The 16,865-nt window shown below is 51.1% G+C and overlaps 1 protein-coding gene across 2 annotated transcripts; it reads right to left on the reverse strand.

Moving 5' to 3' along the window:
• Positions 1-148: 148 nt before the first annotated feature.
• On the reverse strand, positions 149-13,977 carry LOC140898523 (L-serine dehydratase/L-threonine deaminase-like). Of its 2 annotated transcripts, none has more exons than XM_073312406.1 (8): positions 13,618-13,977; positions 9,875-10,035; positions 9,064-9,103; positions 8,395-8,534; positions 8,098-8,189; positions 6,897-7,124; positions 6,018-6,142; positions 149-1,171 (listed from the first exon to the last, which is right to left on the reverse strand). In XM_073312406.1, exons 2-8 carry the CDS (start codon positions 10,025-10,027, stop codon positions 1,143-1,145), a joined length of 807 nt encoding a protein of 268 aa, XP_073168507.1. In that variant the 5' UTR covers positions 10,028-10,035; positions 13,618-13,977; the 3' UTR covers positions 149-1,142. The 2 variants fall into 2 exon arrangements, with proteins under 2 accessions (XP_073168507.1, XP_073168506.1); XM_073312405.1 differs by lacking the exon at positions 149-1,171 and adding an exon at positions 2,333-3,894 and having other exon boundaries at positions 13,618-13,975.
• Positions 13,978-16,865: the final 2,888 nt, after the last annotated feature.

Raw genomic sequence — 16,865 nt, forward strand, 5'->3', positions numbered from 1 at the left:
AATGCAGAATAGCTAGGGGGGGCTCTTGTTTTTCAGTGCACCTTCTAGTTTTAAACAAAAACGGTTTTGTTTTGTTTTTTGACTGAATAAACATTTTTTAGTGAAATATTTTCATTTTGGTAAATGTTACCGCATTTTGGTGAAAAATTCGAAACTGAATGTGGAATTTCTTTTATTGTGAGGGGGGATGTTTAGGGTTTTATGTCAAAATATCAATTTTTCTGAAACCCAAACATTTGTACAGAAAATTGAAATATTTTCAGGGTTTGTTTGGTTTTTTTTAACTGAAAAATTTTCATGGGCCCGTTAAGAAAACAAGGGATTTTTTTGGTGTTTTGGCAAAATAACTTGCGTTTTCTATCCTGCGTTATTTCTCACCCTTCAATGGTCTCGCCTTGGTCAGCCCTTCAGGCTGGGTGGGGGGTGAGGGACACCCCAGCTGCGTGAGCGTTTGTTCAGACTCCCTGTCTGTCTACATATCTATCCAGAGTACCTATACAGGGAAAAGAAACTCGACAGTAGCTAGAGGACTCCCAGGCTAGCGGACAAAGGCATAACAAGCTCCAATGGCTGGAAGCTGAAGTTAGAGAACTTCAGCAAGAAATGAGGGGCAGTTTTTTATCACGGAGATTAATTCACCACTGGAACAATTTACCATGTGTTGTAGTGGATTCTCCATCCCTGGAGTTTTTTTAAATCAAGATGAGATGTTTTTTCTAAAGATCTGCCTTTGTTCAAACAAGAATTAATTCAAGAGCAACCCGTGGCCTGTTACACAGGAGGTCTGACTAGATGTTCACAATAATCCCGTATAATCGCTGCAGCAAAGTATGGTACTTCACATGGTGAGGGGGGCCAGTTACTTGAGCACCTTACAATGTGTAACATATTTATCTGTACAGCCCCTCGCTGATCTGGCACTAGAAACCCCTGGGTTTGGATTCCAAAGTCACAGGTTCAACCCCCATGCTGACAACCCACCCAATGGCATCAGCTTACGCTAATGCCATGAGAGTCCATTGCTGTCAACCCAAATGGCATGTCAATACAGTTTCCTCCTCTGGAAACCCCAAGAGACCTCTGCAGAGAACTCCTTCGTGGGCCAGTCTGTGGCAGAATGGATGTAGGGTAGATGAGGAATCTCAGTGCCTGCTTTCAAATCCAGCAGCAGCTGAGCAAGAAAAGGGGGAGAGAGGTGGGGTCACAGAGAGCTTGTCAATCTCTTTCCTCCCTAGAAGGAATTCCCCCCCCCCCCGGATTCTTGAAAACGTAAAATGGAAGAGGACAGGACAATTTTCACCTTAGCCATAAGAGCCCAGCACAGGGATAGCAGTTTCAAAGACATCACCCAGCATTCCCAGACAGACATCTCTGTTTGACTGAGCAGAATGGGTTGATTTCAAGGGGATTAAAAAGGGAAAGATCATAGGGAAAGATCAAAAACCCTCCTTTACAGATCAGTGCTAATCTTAGTATATGTAATGCCATCAAATCAGTGGGATTGCTAACATGTCTTGGCTCTTATTTATGCTGTTTGTTTCCTCCTGGTTTCTATTTCTCATCAAGAATCTAAATAGATGTGTGTGTCTTGTTCACATGCCAGCTGGAGGCTGCCAGAAACCAGCTACTCCCCCTAACATTGCAGGACTTGCGAAGAGGGAAGTAGAGGAGCCAGCTACACTGGCTCTGTGCCAATGGGGACTGTCTTACAGTGGGGGTGGGGGGGAAATTGGACTTCTCTTCCCTTTGTCCCACCAGAGCAGCACAAAAGGTGCAGATCAGGACCCAGAATTACCCCCCTAAATTATAAACTATGGTCCCTTGACCTTGTGTGTCACAATATATTCAGCCTTCAGGCTGCAAAAGTGGGGAACCACTGACTTAGAGGATAAAAACCTACTACTGCTGACAGCTAATGGAGCTACTCCCTTAACTCAAGTGGCAGGGGCCTGTGCTTTGGTACAAAAGTTTCTGGATTCAAACCCTACGGAAAAGAGTTGTTACATTTCCACAGCAGAGAGGGAGGGTGGTCCAGGGGTTAGGGTATCTGCTAGCAATCTGAGTTCCATTTCTTGCTCTGCCACAGACTTTCTGGATGACCTTGGGCAAGTCATTTATCTCTCTCTGTCTCAGAGCTCTATGTGTACAATGGGGTAACAGCCCTGCCCTGCTTCACAGGGGTAGTATGAGGCGCTCAGGTTTTCCAAGTAGTAAAGGTGAGATAAAATCACAAGATGGTGACACTGGGGCAGCCTTGCAACCCGGGCAGAAAATGGCTGCGCAGCTTCGTCTGGAAACAAACGAGAGACGCAGCCTTATAGAAATACTGAATTTTTTTTACGTGCAAAAAGTTAAATAGTGGACACTATTAGAAAAGCCAGCATGTTAGGGCGTGCTGAATTCTGGTTACAACATCCAATATTCACGCCTCAGACTAATCTCACGTTACACAAAACCTTCCCCGACACCTGCAGCCTGCAGCGTAGGCAGTGAAGTGACAGATGTAGCTCCAGAGAGATTGGCCCAGCCTGCTCTCTGCCCCCATGCGGAGAGGTCCAGGCTGGTGAGACAGGGATGCTAAACCAGAGGGCACAAGGGACCTCCCCAGAAGGCATGGGCTGTGCAACCACTAGGCGAGGAATTCCAGTGGTATTCTATACCAGCTCAAGCTTTCATCAAGGTAAGGATCAGCCCACTGATGCAGGCCAGACCAGACCAACCCAGCGGCTGATCTAGTTTGGTAGCCTGTCTCCTGGCTATGCCGAAACAGAGCTACAGTCCATCCAGGGCTAGGAGCTCACCTCTGAGAATCTCTCAAATCTATGGTGGGATGGGACCTCGAGCCCAGCCCCCTGCTCTGAGTCAGGACCAAGTAAACCTAGCCCACCCCTGAGTGGTGTTCATCCAACCTGCCTTAAAAGCCTCCATTGGAAGCCTATTCCAGAGCTTAACTGTCCTTAGAGTTAGAAAGTCTTTCCTAATATCTAACCTAAATCTCCCTCCCTGCAGATTAAGCTCAGTTCTTCTTGTCCTACTGCCAGTGGACACGAACAGTGATCACGGCCTTTTATAACGGTGCTGAACATACCTGAAGACTGCGATCAGGTCCCCGACTCCCCCCAAGTCTTCAGACTAAACATGCCCCAGTGTTGCAGAAGGTGTCAGTTACACAGCATGGCCTGGTGATCAGGGCAGTGGATAAGGAGCTAGGAGACCTGGGTTTATGCCTGACTCAGCTGTGTGACCTTGGACAAAGTCACTTCCTCTCTCCGGGCCTCTTTCCCATCCTTTGTCGGGCTAGATTGGGTCTGTCTCTCGCTGCGCATCTGTGCAGTACCTGGCACAACGGGGCCCTGATCTCAGGGCAGGCCTGAAGGGGCTGCTGGAACTGATGTTGATAATAATGCACAGCGTTGTGTGGAGGTGTGTGCCTTGGGGGAGAGCCTTCCTGCCGGCTGGCTGGTGACAAACCCATGCCTGGAAGTTGTAGGCAGGTTGGGAGTCCTAGATTTAGCCTCAGCCTGTGTGATCCAGCGTTTGAGGCAACGTGATGTGACCACAAGTTAGAAATGCGCATCATTGCTGATGTGTGGACTGTTAAAACCAGCATCCCACACTTAAAATAAGGCCCTGGATAAAACTCCAGAGCTCTTCCTCCCTCCCCCCCGGGTGGTGCCTTGCCAGCCTAGGCCGCCATGACATTCTGGATGCCCAGCTGCTCCTTGAGGCGCTGCAGCTGGGCCAGCGTGATGTTGTTGCCCCCACACACGATGATCACCAGGGAGCCCAGGGCATGGCCCAGTTTCCCCTCTGCCTGCAGCTTCTGCACCACGCCGCTGTAGATGGCAGCCAGCGCCGCCCCACAGGCTGGCTCCACCAGGATCTTCTCGTCGTCTGCATGGGGGGGAGGGAGGAGAGATGGGGGAGGGGCTAGCTGGTGGTCACTCGCCTATCACACATCCGCTCGGGGCAGGAGGCCTCAGCTAGCAGGGGTGGGGGGGTGACACAGAGCTGGCTGCCCCGGGTGGTGAGCTCACTGCTGGCCCATGAACGGGGAGGGGTCCCTGGTTCATGGACTCAGTTGTACTCACTATCTGTTTCAAGGTGCCAATTGGGGGGAAAAGTTGGCCTTGATCCATGACAGCTCTCTGAGGAAGGGCCAGTGGAGAGAACAAGCCACAAACGGGCTGGAAAAACTTGTGGTGGGCTCACTCTTCCCTACCGAGGGCAAAGCTTGGAGAGAACGACCTGTTTGATCATGGTCAAAGCAGCCACTGCTCTCCCCTGCATTCAGGGACACACAGGGCCTAACTGACTACCCCCTGGGATAATGAGAACATCAGGGGTGCTCTCACTCGCTCTCTGTCAGATTCCCCTCCTCCGCACCATGAGTGAAACAGGCCGTTTCTGAGAGAGGAAGCAGGGAGGGGATAGGGTCAGCGCATGGAGGTAGCTTTACATTAGCCTGTCAGGGACTTGGGGACAGCTGTGGCTCTAGGGAACACAGCGGGTTGCAGGAGAGGAGTTCTCATTGGCAGTCACAGGATGCATTGTCCCTTTAAGAGGCAGGGGAACCAGTTTGGAGGGAGGGGATAGCTCAGTGGTTTGAGCATTGGCCTGCTAAACCCAGGGTTGTGAGTTCAATCCTTGAGGGGGCCATTTGGGTCAAAAATTGGGGATTGGTCCTGCTTTGAGCAGGGGGTTGGACTAGATGACCTCCTGAGGTCCCTTCCAACCCTGATATTCTATGATTCCCTGTGCAGCTTCTCAGTGGGGCCAATTTAGCCTATTCTATGATTCCCTGTGCAGCTTCTCAGTGGGGCCAATTTAGCCTATCTGGTGCAACTTCAATTGGTGGCATGTCCCAGCTGGGTGGGGCCAGGAGTGCTTTCTATAAAGAGGACCCAGGCTGAGAGAAGGTCTCTGCTGGCCCTCTCTGGTGTTAGAGAGACAGATGTGCCTAGAGCAAAGGCCTGGGTGGCAGTGGGCAGAAAGAATCTCAGAGGAAAGCCCCAGGGGTGGGTAATTGTTTGGGGCTCAGGATTAAAAGCCAATGCATGGGGAGGACTATTTAAAAGCTTCAATTGTCAGGGGGACTGGGAATGGGAGAATCCGGTGCTCCTGCACATCAGGAAGGGGAGTGGCCCAAGATTTAGGAAGGATCTGGAGAAGCAGTCCCATGTGAAATTTTTGTTAAGAGTATGGTTTGGGCTGGGAGAGGGCCCCTGTAACCCAACCTGGCCAGTGGGTTTTAAAACACCCTGTCATCTGTGGGGGAACACTTTTCACAAAGTGATCACTCTATAGATGACCTCTCAGCACTCCTCATCAAAGGAAACCTGCACAACCCTTTCAAAAGGTGAGCTGGGAAGCTTAAATTCAGAACTTTGCTAGATACTAAAAATCATGGACTAAACAGACACACTAGATTTATGGCTTATTACAGCAATCTGTAACCTGCTAACAACACCCCCCAGCTGCCTTCTCTCCCTTCCTCCCATGCTTGGAAGGGTGTTAATGGGCCACCTTATGTTGAATGGTCCCCTGAAATAGGTGTTAACTACTTATGCTAAACAATCTGTTCCAACTTGTATTTAGTTCTGACACTTGTTCCCCAGACCTGAAGAAGAGCTGTGTCTGTGTAGCTCGAAAGCTTGTCTCTCTCACCAACAGAAGCTGGTCTAATGAAAGCTATGACCTCACCCACCTTGTCTCTCTAGTCTAGTGGGCTCTATAATGATTTGTGAGACCTGCAGGGATGTCTACCTGCTTGGGGGTGGGCAGAAGGGAGATGGTCAGCCATTGTGTGTGAATGAATTGGCAAATGAATGGGACACAGACAGTCCTTGCCATGCTGTATGACTAGAACCCCTGGCCATGGTCAGCGGGGCTATTTTAAATGTTTCTATTCACCTTTGGGGAGCAGCAGTGTCTTGGGGAAAAAAGGACTCTCCTTTGGCATGTTGCTGTCTGTGAGTGTGGGGGGCCTCACGCTCAGGGAGGGGCCTGTTACGTACCCACAAATTTTTCAATGGCCATGACTGCCTCCTGGTCCGTGACGACCTCTGAGAAGACTGGGTGCTCTCGGGCCAGCTTCAACGTCTCCGCTCCCACCGTCTTTGCCCCAAGTGTCTTTGCGACGCTGCAGCCAGGAAAGGAGAAGAGGAAAGAGACACGTCAGCTGGTGATAAGGGAGTCCCCACAGCATACCCTTGTGACGTCAGCGCTCCCTATCCCTGCGAGCATGCAGGCAGCCAGTTTTTTTCAAGCAGGGCCCTGTGGGATCTTGGGGTGGAGTCTCCACTGACCCCCACGTTCCCCTTGCCAGAGCAGGGATCCCTGCATTCATGCTGCATCTCTCTGTGCTGCTACCACATCTGGGGAGCACTGAGCAATCCTTTGTTCAAGCACCTTCCCTTGCCCCCTGTCTTTGATTGGGCAGACAGCCCTTTCAGGTTCTTCCTTGCTGTCATCAGGTGTGCGTGGCATGAGTTACCTCCTGGTGAAGCCTGGTTCCTACCTCTCCCTAGAGCACAAAGGAGCTTAATTTTGTAGATCTCGGCTTAATTTTGTAGATCAAGTGCTTACTCCCATCTGCAGTGCCCAGAGAACTTTGCCCCCGGCTGCCCCTGTGGGGCAGCATTGTTGTGCTATGCACAGGAGGGGGCTGGGTGGAAGAACCCATGGGAGGAGTAAGCTAAACCAAAATAGCATCCAAGACATGTAGGCTGCAGAGTAGAGAACAGGGAGGGGATTCATGAGCCTGCCGCCTCAATTCTCTCCTCCATCAGACCCCAAGCTGTGGTTCTGCCCAGCCCACCCCAAGCCATGGCTCCTCTCCCTTAACATCAGGTCACAGGCCGAGCGCTCTGATTCGTCCTCCTCCCCTCACTCACCTGGTGATTTCTGGCAGTGTCACCAGCTGTCCAGCAGCCATGGCAGCATTCAGGCTGTGCGCCCCTTTGGTCTCCATGGCAACAATGGGCACATCCTCCCAGCCCACCTCACGGAGACCCTGGACCACTCCGCACAGCATCCCGCCGCCTCCCACAGACAGGGCCAGCGCCCCAGGCTTGGAGTCCAAGTGTTCCTTCAGCTCCTTCACTATGGACGTGTGGCCTTCCCTACAAGGAGATAGCAAGAGAGATTGGGACCAGGGGAAGGGAAGGCCATGGCTAGAGATGACCCGAGATCAACAGTCCTGACCACGTTTCTCTATAAGAGCCTGGAAAATACAGGTCTTGATTTTTTCAGCAACACCAGTGTCATCCCACTGAGTTCAGTGGAGTTACTCTTGGTTCACTCCAACATCAGAGAAGCTGGGTCTCCCCCCAGTCTGGGATACTTTGGTTTAGCAGCCTGAGACAATTTCAGCTTTGAAAGGCTGCACTCCAGAGTCAGGCTGCATCTTGCTGCCTATGGGGATGAGTGACACCTCAGAACAGGCCCAGGCGTGAGAACTAGAAGGCAAGGGGTTGTGTGGACAAGCAGGCTGAGGTCCCGCCTCTGATCAGGATAGGAGGACCCCTCTAGGTCTTCCCAGCTATAGGACTTTCTAAAGCACTTGTCATAATGGTACTGAGACACAGCTGTTGTTTTTAGGGCAGGGGTGGGGCGTATCAGTGCAGTGGTGCTGGTGAAGCCCAGGTCTGAACGAACATGGAAATGGTCATGGATTCCCTTTCTTATGTCCTTTAGCTCCCAACCCAGGTTCAATGCACAGCTATCCAGGCTAGGCTGGTGGTAGCAGCTTCTGTGGATGTGCTGACTTTAGAAATTCACCATGTGGTGCATGTGGTCAATAGATGCTCACGCTCTGTCCAGCAAACTTCATGCTGGATCCCATGCCTGGTGCGCCAAGAGATGGTGGCCACACTAATGCAGTCCAAGCAGAGAGTGGACTTCTGCCACAGCACCACCTCTTGTTAGATAGTCCACCCCTTTGTGTGCAACACAGAATGACCTTGTTGGGGCTGCATGCAGTCGGATTTAATCTTGGCCCATGGTTACTCAGGCTAGCAGGGATGTTAATAGGCAGCAATGGCTAAAACAAAGCCTTCCAGCCTCTGGTGTCCCCCTCTCCCTCAGGCCACATACCAGATGAGGGGATCATCGAAAGGAGGCACATAGACCCAGCCAGGGTTGTTCTTCACCAGCTCCTTGGCTTGTTCTATGGTCTCATCCAGCATCTGCAGAGAAGAGACGTTTTATTAGCCACTCACAGTGGCTTATGGACAGAACCATAAACCTCACAGCCCGTGGGGCAGCTCCCTCTGCAGATCTGTCCCAGTCCTGGCTCTGGGACATGGTGGGAGAAGATAGTGAGGCTCTCACCCCAGGCAGGCAGTCTGCTCTCTTTTGTATACCCCCTTACCCAGACATGCACATACCTACCTCTCCCACAATGCAGACAGTGGCCCCCTCGTCCTTCAGCCGCTCGATGGTGAAAGCTGGCGTGGACGTGGGCACGAGGATGGTGGCTGGGATGCCCAGTTTCCTGGCAGAGTAGGCAGCTGCCAGGCCAGCATTGCCACCTAAAAGCAACCACATCGGGCCTCATGGTTTCCTGCATCCCACCATGCAGTAGAAGTCACGGTGCTGCCTCTGGTGCCTCCCAAAGCAGTGTGTCCCTCTGCCATCTTCTCGTTCTGCCCTCCCCAAGCCTTGGGGCTGCCCAGGAGTTTCAGGAGGCGTGGGAATCTTGCAGCACCCCAACAGGTAGACAGTGTCAGGGTGTGGTGGGGAGGATTGTTCCGTCCCAGGAACTCAACATTGCATTTCCCATGTGACCAAAGATGTCTAAAGCCCTGTTGCCACCCTCGCATGACCCACACCAATACCATCACTGGGGCTCCTCTTCCCTTGGCAATAGTCCCACCGCTAGCAGCACCAGCCAGCAGGGGCAGCCTGGATTCGGATCCCTGGGCATCCTTGTGGGCATTATTTACATCCGGGCACAAGGAGAGGAGCCAGTGCCCGTGAGTTTCTGGGGCAATTTGGGCTTAGGTGTGACACAGCCACCAGCCACCTCAGGGAGCCAGGGCCTGGGTTGGTGTATCTCACCTGAGGAGCATACGAAGCGTTCACAGCCTCTTTCCGCCCACTGTGGAGACAAAGCAAGAGGAAGGAGTGAGTGGGAGCGAACGTGGCCGCAGCCGGTAACCACACGAGAGCGGCTCCTCTCTCGGCAGCCTAGCCCCTCCAACCCCTTTGATATTTCAGGTCATTCTCCCTGGGGGCTCCTTTTATGCCTCTTGTCGGCCCCTTCTGTAGAGCCCTGCGTCGCCATCAAAGCCGCCATGACCACGCAAGGCCAGGCAACAGCCTCCCTTCTGCTCCCGCAGCCCCAGTAATGTGGAGCCTCAGCAATTTCCACCCTCCTCTTTCAGTCTGAGAGCAGACGGTTAGGTGGGTGCACACCCAGGATCAGGTACCCGCTATGGGACTGCTGTAGTCTGCTGCTCAACCGCAGTCAGTCGGACGCATTGAAGAGATGTAGGGAGCATAGCTAGTGTCCCCTCCAGGTGGGCACAGGAATCCAGGCCAGGTTCTTCCCCTCCTAGGGGTTACACCAGAGTCTGTTCCAGGTAGGTACAGAAATCCAGGCCAGGTTATCCTCAGTCACCCCTAGTTAGAGGTCAGGCTTCCAATGAGTCAATGCTCCCTACAGTATATTGGATTGCTGCAGAGAATGCCCAAACTGGACTGCTGTGCCTGCTGCAAATGGATCCCAGATTCCCAGCTACCCCCTGTCTCTCCACCCTCTCCCACCCCCAACCCCCACCAGCAATGGCCCATTCCAGCTTGGCTCTGCAATCTTCTCCCCCCACCAGTCGAACACTCAGCCCTTGCCATGGCCGCTCAGAGTCAGTACCGTTTTACAGAGGTGGCCGATGCCCCGAATTTTAAAGGAGCCCGTGGGCTGAGCATTGTCCAGCTTCAGGTAGACATTGGTGCCAGCCACCTTGGAGAGCGGGACGCTGTCCCTCAGGGGGGTATTCACATGCAGGCTCCTGACAGAAGTCATGCTGGGCTCTGAGGGAATAAGGGAAATAAGACCCATCATCAGGACCCTGGGTATTCTGTGGGTTTACTGTGGAACCCACCTCTTGCTATGCTCTTGCTATGCTCTTATGCTCCAGGGTCTCAGCTCCCATTTTATAGGGGTGTGAGCTGCCCATTCGTTTCAACAAACCATTAACTCTGAAGGCTAATAATGGCTCAAGTGTCAGGGTGGTTAACTGTTTCACTGCTGATCATTTCAGCTAATTTATTTATGCCTCACCTCCAAATTACCTCCTCCCCAGGCATAAAAAGCCTCAGCTCCCCCTATCCAGCTGTTTCCAGCTTCTCCCTTCTCCCAGGTGGACAATGCAAAAAAATCTGTGTCACAATGAAAGTGTGGAACCAACATCAAATAAACGGATTTAATCTAAGACAAATGGGGGGAGGGAGGTTTGCTGACCTGAGTGACTCATTCATTTCCCTATTTAATTAATTAAGCCCCATCCATATTCTAAACGCAGTGAAGCAGCCACATAGTTACCAGGCTGACTCACAAGTGCTACAGCAACCAGGGGATCTTGGTGCAGAATCTACACTCCACTTGCCCTGGGGTACATGGGTCCCTGCCTAAAATGTCACCCTCCCAAGGCTCTCTCTGGCCACCTCTATCCAACCGTCGTGGCCTCAGGTCCATCCACTCCCTGTTCTCAGCTCTTGGTGTAGATCTGGTCCCCTCTGTGCTCCCCAGCTGCAGGCCATGCTGGACTGTGTCTGCCGGATTTGTCCGAGTCCCATTCTCTCTGTAGATTTTCACATTAAAAACTTCCTTTGCCCCTTAGCTTATGGCTCCCTTTGGCTAAATGCTTTGTGTCCCTGTGTGTGAAAGATGTCATCCAGGATGAACTGCACTGGGGGGAATGGGATATGGAGCCTTTCAGCTTGAGGGGCCAAATCCAGACCTGGCCTGAGTGCCACTCCCATGTGACCCCAGGTCAGTCAGTAGAGTATATCCTGAGCCTCATCATTCATTTGTGTCTTTCTTCCACTCCTGTCCTGTTTTCCACGTGGCCTGCTAGGCCATGGCTGCCATGTTTCTGCCCTCACTCACCCTTCGATTCTCTCCTCAAAACACGGCGAGGCCGATAAACCCAACTTTCCCCCTCAATGATAGGTAGTAAATGACACCCCCAAAACAGACCATGAACCTAATAGGATGCCTGTGTAACATCCCCACCACAGGCCATCAGCAGGGCTGCAAATTGGGGCCTCCAGGAGCATAAAAAGTCCTTGCTGCTGCCACTTGAGTTAGAGGAGCTTAACAGTGGTAGTGGGCTTTTATCCTCTACATGGACCAGCCACTAGAGGGGGACCTGGCATACTCAAGCACTGCCCCCCTATCCCTTGTCTTTCTGTATTTCTGGAAGGTAGGTTCTTTAGAGGGCAAAGACCTCCCTTCATTTTTGTCTACAATCTCCGTAGAATGCACAGAATTGATATATCAGTGGAGCTGGTCAAAAAATGTTAAGTTTTTTTTCTTCCATGGTGGGGGGGGGGTGAAATTGAAATTGTTTTCATTTTGTGCTCATTTTTTCCACAGAATTTTAGGGATTTTTATAACTATATAAAAATACTTTTGGGGTTTTCTCCCCCTTTTTGCTTTTTCCTCTCCCTGCCTCCAAAAGAAACACATAAATGTTTCTCAGTTTTCTTTGAAAAATTTCAGCCAAACAAAAAAAATTTGATTTGGTCAAAACGCCATTGTTTGTTGCGGGGTGGCGGGGGTGAGGGGAAAGTTGTCATTTTAAAAAAAATTTTTTACCAACTCCATGAATCATTGATTATTAGTAAACAGTAGATCTGGCCAGCAATATGGTTTTCCTGGTCTGTGAAAGCTTTTGCGATATCAAAAAATTTTCCCTTCCCAAATCAAGACAAAAAGTCAAACTTGAAAATTAACACAAATTTGAAATCTGAAACAAATTTTGGTTCTGGTCAATTTACATGTTTTGTTCCAATTCTGACCATTTTTTTTTACTTCTAATTAGCTTAAAAGTTGAAACAAAGTTATTCTGAGTGGGCAAACTGGGATTTTTTTATTTAGAACATGTTGAAATGAAACATTTTGGCAATTTTGAAACTTTGTTTACAAAAATTTCAGTTGAAAAATTTCTCAAGACTGACCTTTTCCCAGAAAAAGTTTCAGTTTTGACAAATCAGCATTTTCAGGTGGAAAGATGTTTTGGTGAAAAATTCCCAACCAGCTGCAGTGATCCTGTGTAGCATTCCCACCTAGCTATGTGTGGAATGACGTAGGGGTTTTTGTCCCGTTCCGTCACTAGAGCCCATCACCCTAGCTGGGCCTAGTTCACATCTAGGCAGAGGACTGACCGTACCATGGTTCTGAACTCCTGTCTCGTCCCAGAAGTGGAGGCAGAGGCGCAGTGTTGGACCATGTGTGTGTGAAACGAACCCTGCTACTTCCCAAGCATCTGTCTTGTGACGTGAGGCCAACCGGGGGACTTCATTCTGAGCCCATGAATTGTGGCTCCATGGACATGCACAAGGCAAAGATCCTGCTACTAACTCAGGGACAGCCTATTTGCAGGGGGGACACCATCTCTGAGCTGAAGGAGATCCCCCCCACCACGCTGCAATGCTGCTGGAAACCCTTCTTTTAGCTCTGGGCCTTAACTCAGTGCCATCCCATTTACAGGTGATCCCTCTGGAGAATCATTTGTCAGGGGAAATACACAAACAGATCATCTCTGTGAAGGCAAATGGCTTGGCACGTGTGGCTGGGACACGGGGGGGGGTGGGGAGCGAAGAGCTACACCATTGCCCCACAGCATCTGCTCTGGCCATCCAGCTGACTGTGGCTCCAAAGTGAGTCCTTGGTTAGACAGGCAATGGCAGAGATGCAGGGACTTGTGAGTTAAAAGCTGGAAAAGGAAGGGAGGAAAGGGGAGGGGTCCCCAGAAATCCAGCAGGGAAACAGACATTCTTTGGAATCCTGTTTATTGCTGTTAAAAGTGTGCAGAGCACCATGGAGATGCTGACTCCACATAGGTTTGAGCAGCTACCTAGCATGTCACAGGAACCCGATCAGTAATTACTGGACTTGCACTGAACAAAACAGTTAAGGGCCAGTTTTGTGCAGAAGTGGCCACTTATTCTGGCCCAAAAGACATCTCAGGTCAGGCACCAAAGAAACCGAGACAATCAAAAAATCAGTGGCCAGTTTTGAAAAGGATTGTCCTTCGTCTTCAAAGATCTTCAGCTGCTAAGATGATGAAAGCAGAATAGGTAAGTAGGAGCACTTCAGAAACCTTCCCTAATTCATCTCACCAAACCTCACTTCTGAAGCTTTAATTCAGCCTTCCAACAGCCCTGCGAGCCAGGGAAATGCTGTTATCATTGATGTGTAGATGGGGAAACTGAGGCATGGAGTGATGAAGTCACTTGCCCACGACCCTGGAAGGAGTCAGTGTCAGAGCTGGGATTAGAACACAAGTGCTCCCAGCCCTGAGCTCCGACCACTCCTTCCTATGTATTTATTAGTAACAGATAATAATCTCATTGTGTGCTGGGAAAGGAAGAAAGTGAGGCACTTACCGGTTAGCGTTAAGGCAGAGCTAATGTATGCTCTGATGGCTTATAGCTGCAGCTGTTCAGTGCAGGAGTGAGCAAGGCTGCCGGTCTCCTGTGGTCCCTTCTCAGCAGCTAGGGTAATCTGTGGAGTCACTGTCTCATTGGAGGATGCTAGTCCCTTGGCAAGTTTTATAGGCCCATGGTTTTTGCTTGGTGGCCAATTGGGGAATGGGGCACCCCCCCACACCTCCTTGCCTCTGATGTCATTCCCCTCCCCTGCTCAGCAGAGAGATTCCAGCTAAAGGGGAACCAGCAGCAACAATACCGAAAGGGAAGAGAGGTCAGGGAGGGAGAATTCTTCAGGCTCTTTGCAAAAGGAAAAGAGCTTATTTCAGGCGCTCCCATGCCAAAAGGAGGGTGACGCACACTGGGAAGGGACATTGCTCAGACAAAGGTTCCTTGAGTCAGATGTTTCTGAGCCGGCTCAAACCAGGCTGAAGAGCCAGGTCTGGAATTATGATTAGGGGGAAAGGCAGGGGGGCCCTTTTGCTTTCACAAGGCCAGCCAGTCCTCTTGCTTTCTCAGAGAAATGCACGCAAGGGACTGGAACAGATGAAGGGAGTCCATAAACGGGACCACTGTTTATCCAAACCTGGCTTACTTTTATTCTCTCTCTTCTACCCCCATCTTTCTCTCACTCCCACTTCCCCATGAGACTTTGGAACGTTTGCATCTCTATAGTTAGCTACCTTTTAAGAGGCAGTGTCATGAAATGATTAAATGGGGTAGGGGGGGAGGGGAGGAGGAGAGGCAGGACTCCAGGGTTCTATTTACTCTTGATTTTGTGTGATCAGGGACAAGTCAGTTAGCTTTGCTGGGCCTCCTCCCTCCATCTACCAGCACCTCCGAACTATTTCAAATTAGAAATAACAATAATAATCTCCGTTCATTCCCAGCCTGTAGAAGCAATAGCTGGATTGGTTTGGTATTCTGTTTGGGGAGGGAGGTGATCTAGACAGTGCGAGTGTGCTGAGTAGGAAGAACACACTGAGGGAAAGCTAAGTCAGAGAGAATTTTTTGAATTTAGTTCTCAAAATGGTGAGCCTGGGGTCTCTTGTGGCAGAGAGTTCCAAAGTCTATGTTCCAGTTCTTCTGAAAGTTTTGTCTCCTGCATGCCGAGCCTCCCCATATACATTCACAGTTGTGTAATTCTGGAGGGACGTAGCTGTTCTGTGTAGTTGTGATTGTGGTGTTACTCAGGTAGCCTGGGCCAGTCACAGGGATGGCGCTGAGAATGAGGACAGAAGTCTTGCCTTGGACTCGCTATTCAATGGGGACATGGTACAGAGAGCAGACACAGGAGGGGACAGGCACATGACCTAGCCAGGGGGCTGCTGCATTTTGTTCCAGTTGGTGCTTTTTCAGGGTGTGTTGTAGACCTAGAGGGCCGGAGCCTACTCTCACTTATACCACTCTGAGCCTAGTGTCTACCAGTGACTTCCATGAAGATTCACTTCTAATTGACACCGGTGTATGGGACGAGAATCTGGCCCAGTGTGTTGCAATACACATGCCTACATGTCACAAGTGTATGATTCACCATGGGCAGGTCTCTGCCAATGGGTTGGGATGCAGTCTATGGGTCAGTGGCAGCTGGAAGTGGGTGTTTCGGGCACTCTTTGAGTAGCTAACAGCACTGGCAAGTCCAAAGAGATCATAAGGCCGCAGAAGGATTAAGCAGTGTGAGGGCAGGTGCCCTCGATGGCGGAGAATGTTGCAGGCTATTATTATTTGCGTTACCATAGTGCCAGCCACAGACCAGTACCTCACTGTGCCAGGCGCTGTACAGGCACAGAACAGAAAGGTGATCCCTGCTCCAAGGAGGAGGCAAGTTCTTCAAAGCACTTCTCTCTTCATACCGACATCCCCTCGGTCTCGCCTGCATTTGGCCTTAGCCAGCTGCTCTTCATCCGGGGGCTGAATTTGGCTGAGCACTGAGGGAGGGCAGAGATGGGGCCATCGATATCCAGGAGTGCTGCATACTGCCTCCTGCCAGCACTGCAGCCCTGAGCATCTCCCCCCATGGCCTCCTGCAGGAGGCGACTGGCAACGGGGCTGGGATTGGAGCCCCACAGCTGAGGGCTGTGCAGGTGGTGGACCAGTTGCCTACTTGGGCTGCGAGTCCTGAGCTGTTGATTGGTCCTTCCACTCACCGTTGCGGCTTTTGGGGGGTGAGGAATATCCAGTGATTGGCAGAATCAAATGCAAACGTTATTCAACTGGATCAACCTTCTCCACCCTGAATTCTGTACACCTTAACATGTCCCATTGTGTCATTGTCCGGGCTTGAGCAGTAACAACCCCCCCAGGGAAACTGCCCCTCGCACAGCCCGAAACCCTCTTGGACATAGTGAAAAGCCAGAAATAGAATGAGAGTCCCCCATTGCTCCTGGGCTCGGGGATTCCAGGCCGCGGGGCCACTTCAGAGTTGCGTTAGGCCTCTGCCCTATAAGCCTCTGCTGATTGGGACGCTGAACTGCATTTCAGGAGGCCTCCGCTTTATCTCGCTGTGAGCAGGAGAACGGGGTCTGCCAGCAAAGCCGATCCCCTAGCTCGTGCCCCATTGGTTATCTCCATGCCGCTGCCCTGTCGGCTGACGCTGCTTTGCTCCAGGTTTGCTGTGCTGCTGTGGAGTTTGTGGTTCTCAAAGATGGCTGGGGTGCTTTGCTTTCCCCCCAAAGCTGCTGCGAATCAACCTGCAGCAGAAGAGCTGTATTATCCCCTAGGGGAGGGGAATACCCAGCTTGAGGCAACAGACAACAGGGGTGAGGTGACTTGCCAGGGGCACCTAATATCTGTGGCAGACAGAGGTAAAGAATCTGGACTTCCCGATGCCCAGCTCTGAACTTTAACCACAAGACAATGCTTCCTCCCCTACTGTGCTCACCCCCCCCCACCTACAGTAGCTCTGCCAATCTACCCCAGCCCACAGCCCCCCTGCTGCTATTCCTGTCCTGGGTCCCCCACTGCTGATGCCTCTCAAGCTCAGACTCTGCAGCATCTGCTGCAGCTCCAGTCCTAGACCCGCCAGAGCAGGATGAGAGTGTAGGTCTCCAGGACTGAGCTACTCATGCCCCGGGACCCCCAAGTCTTTAATAGCCGGGCCCGAATTCTCAGTGCATGAATGGATAAAGAGCAGAGCACCTGGAGAGACTGTTCCAGTGAACGGGCCTTAATTGCGCTGTAGCTTTAAACTATGAGGGGGAGGCAGT

Source organism: Lepidochelys kempii, chromosome 15 (assembly GCF_965140265.1).
Source record: "Lepidochelys kempii isolate rLepKem1 chromosome 15, rLepKem1.hap2, whole genome shotgun sequence".
NCBI classification, from domain to species: domain Eukaryota; kingdom Metazoa; phylum Chordata; order Testudines; family Cheloniidae; genus Lepidochelys; species Lepidochelys kempii.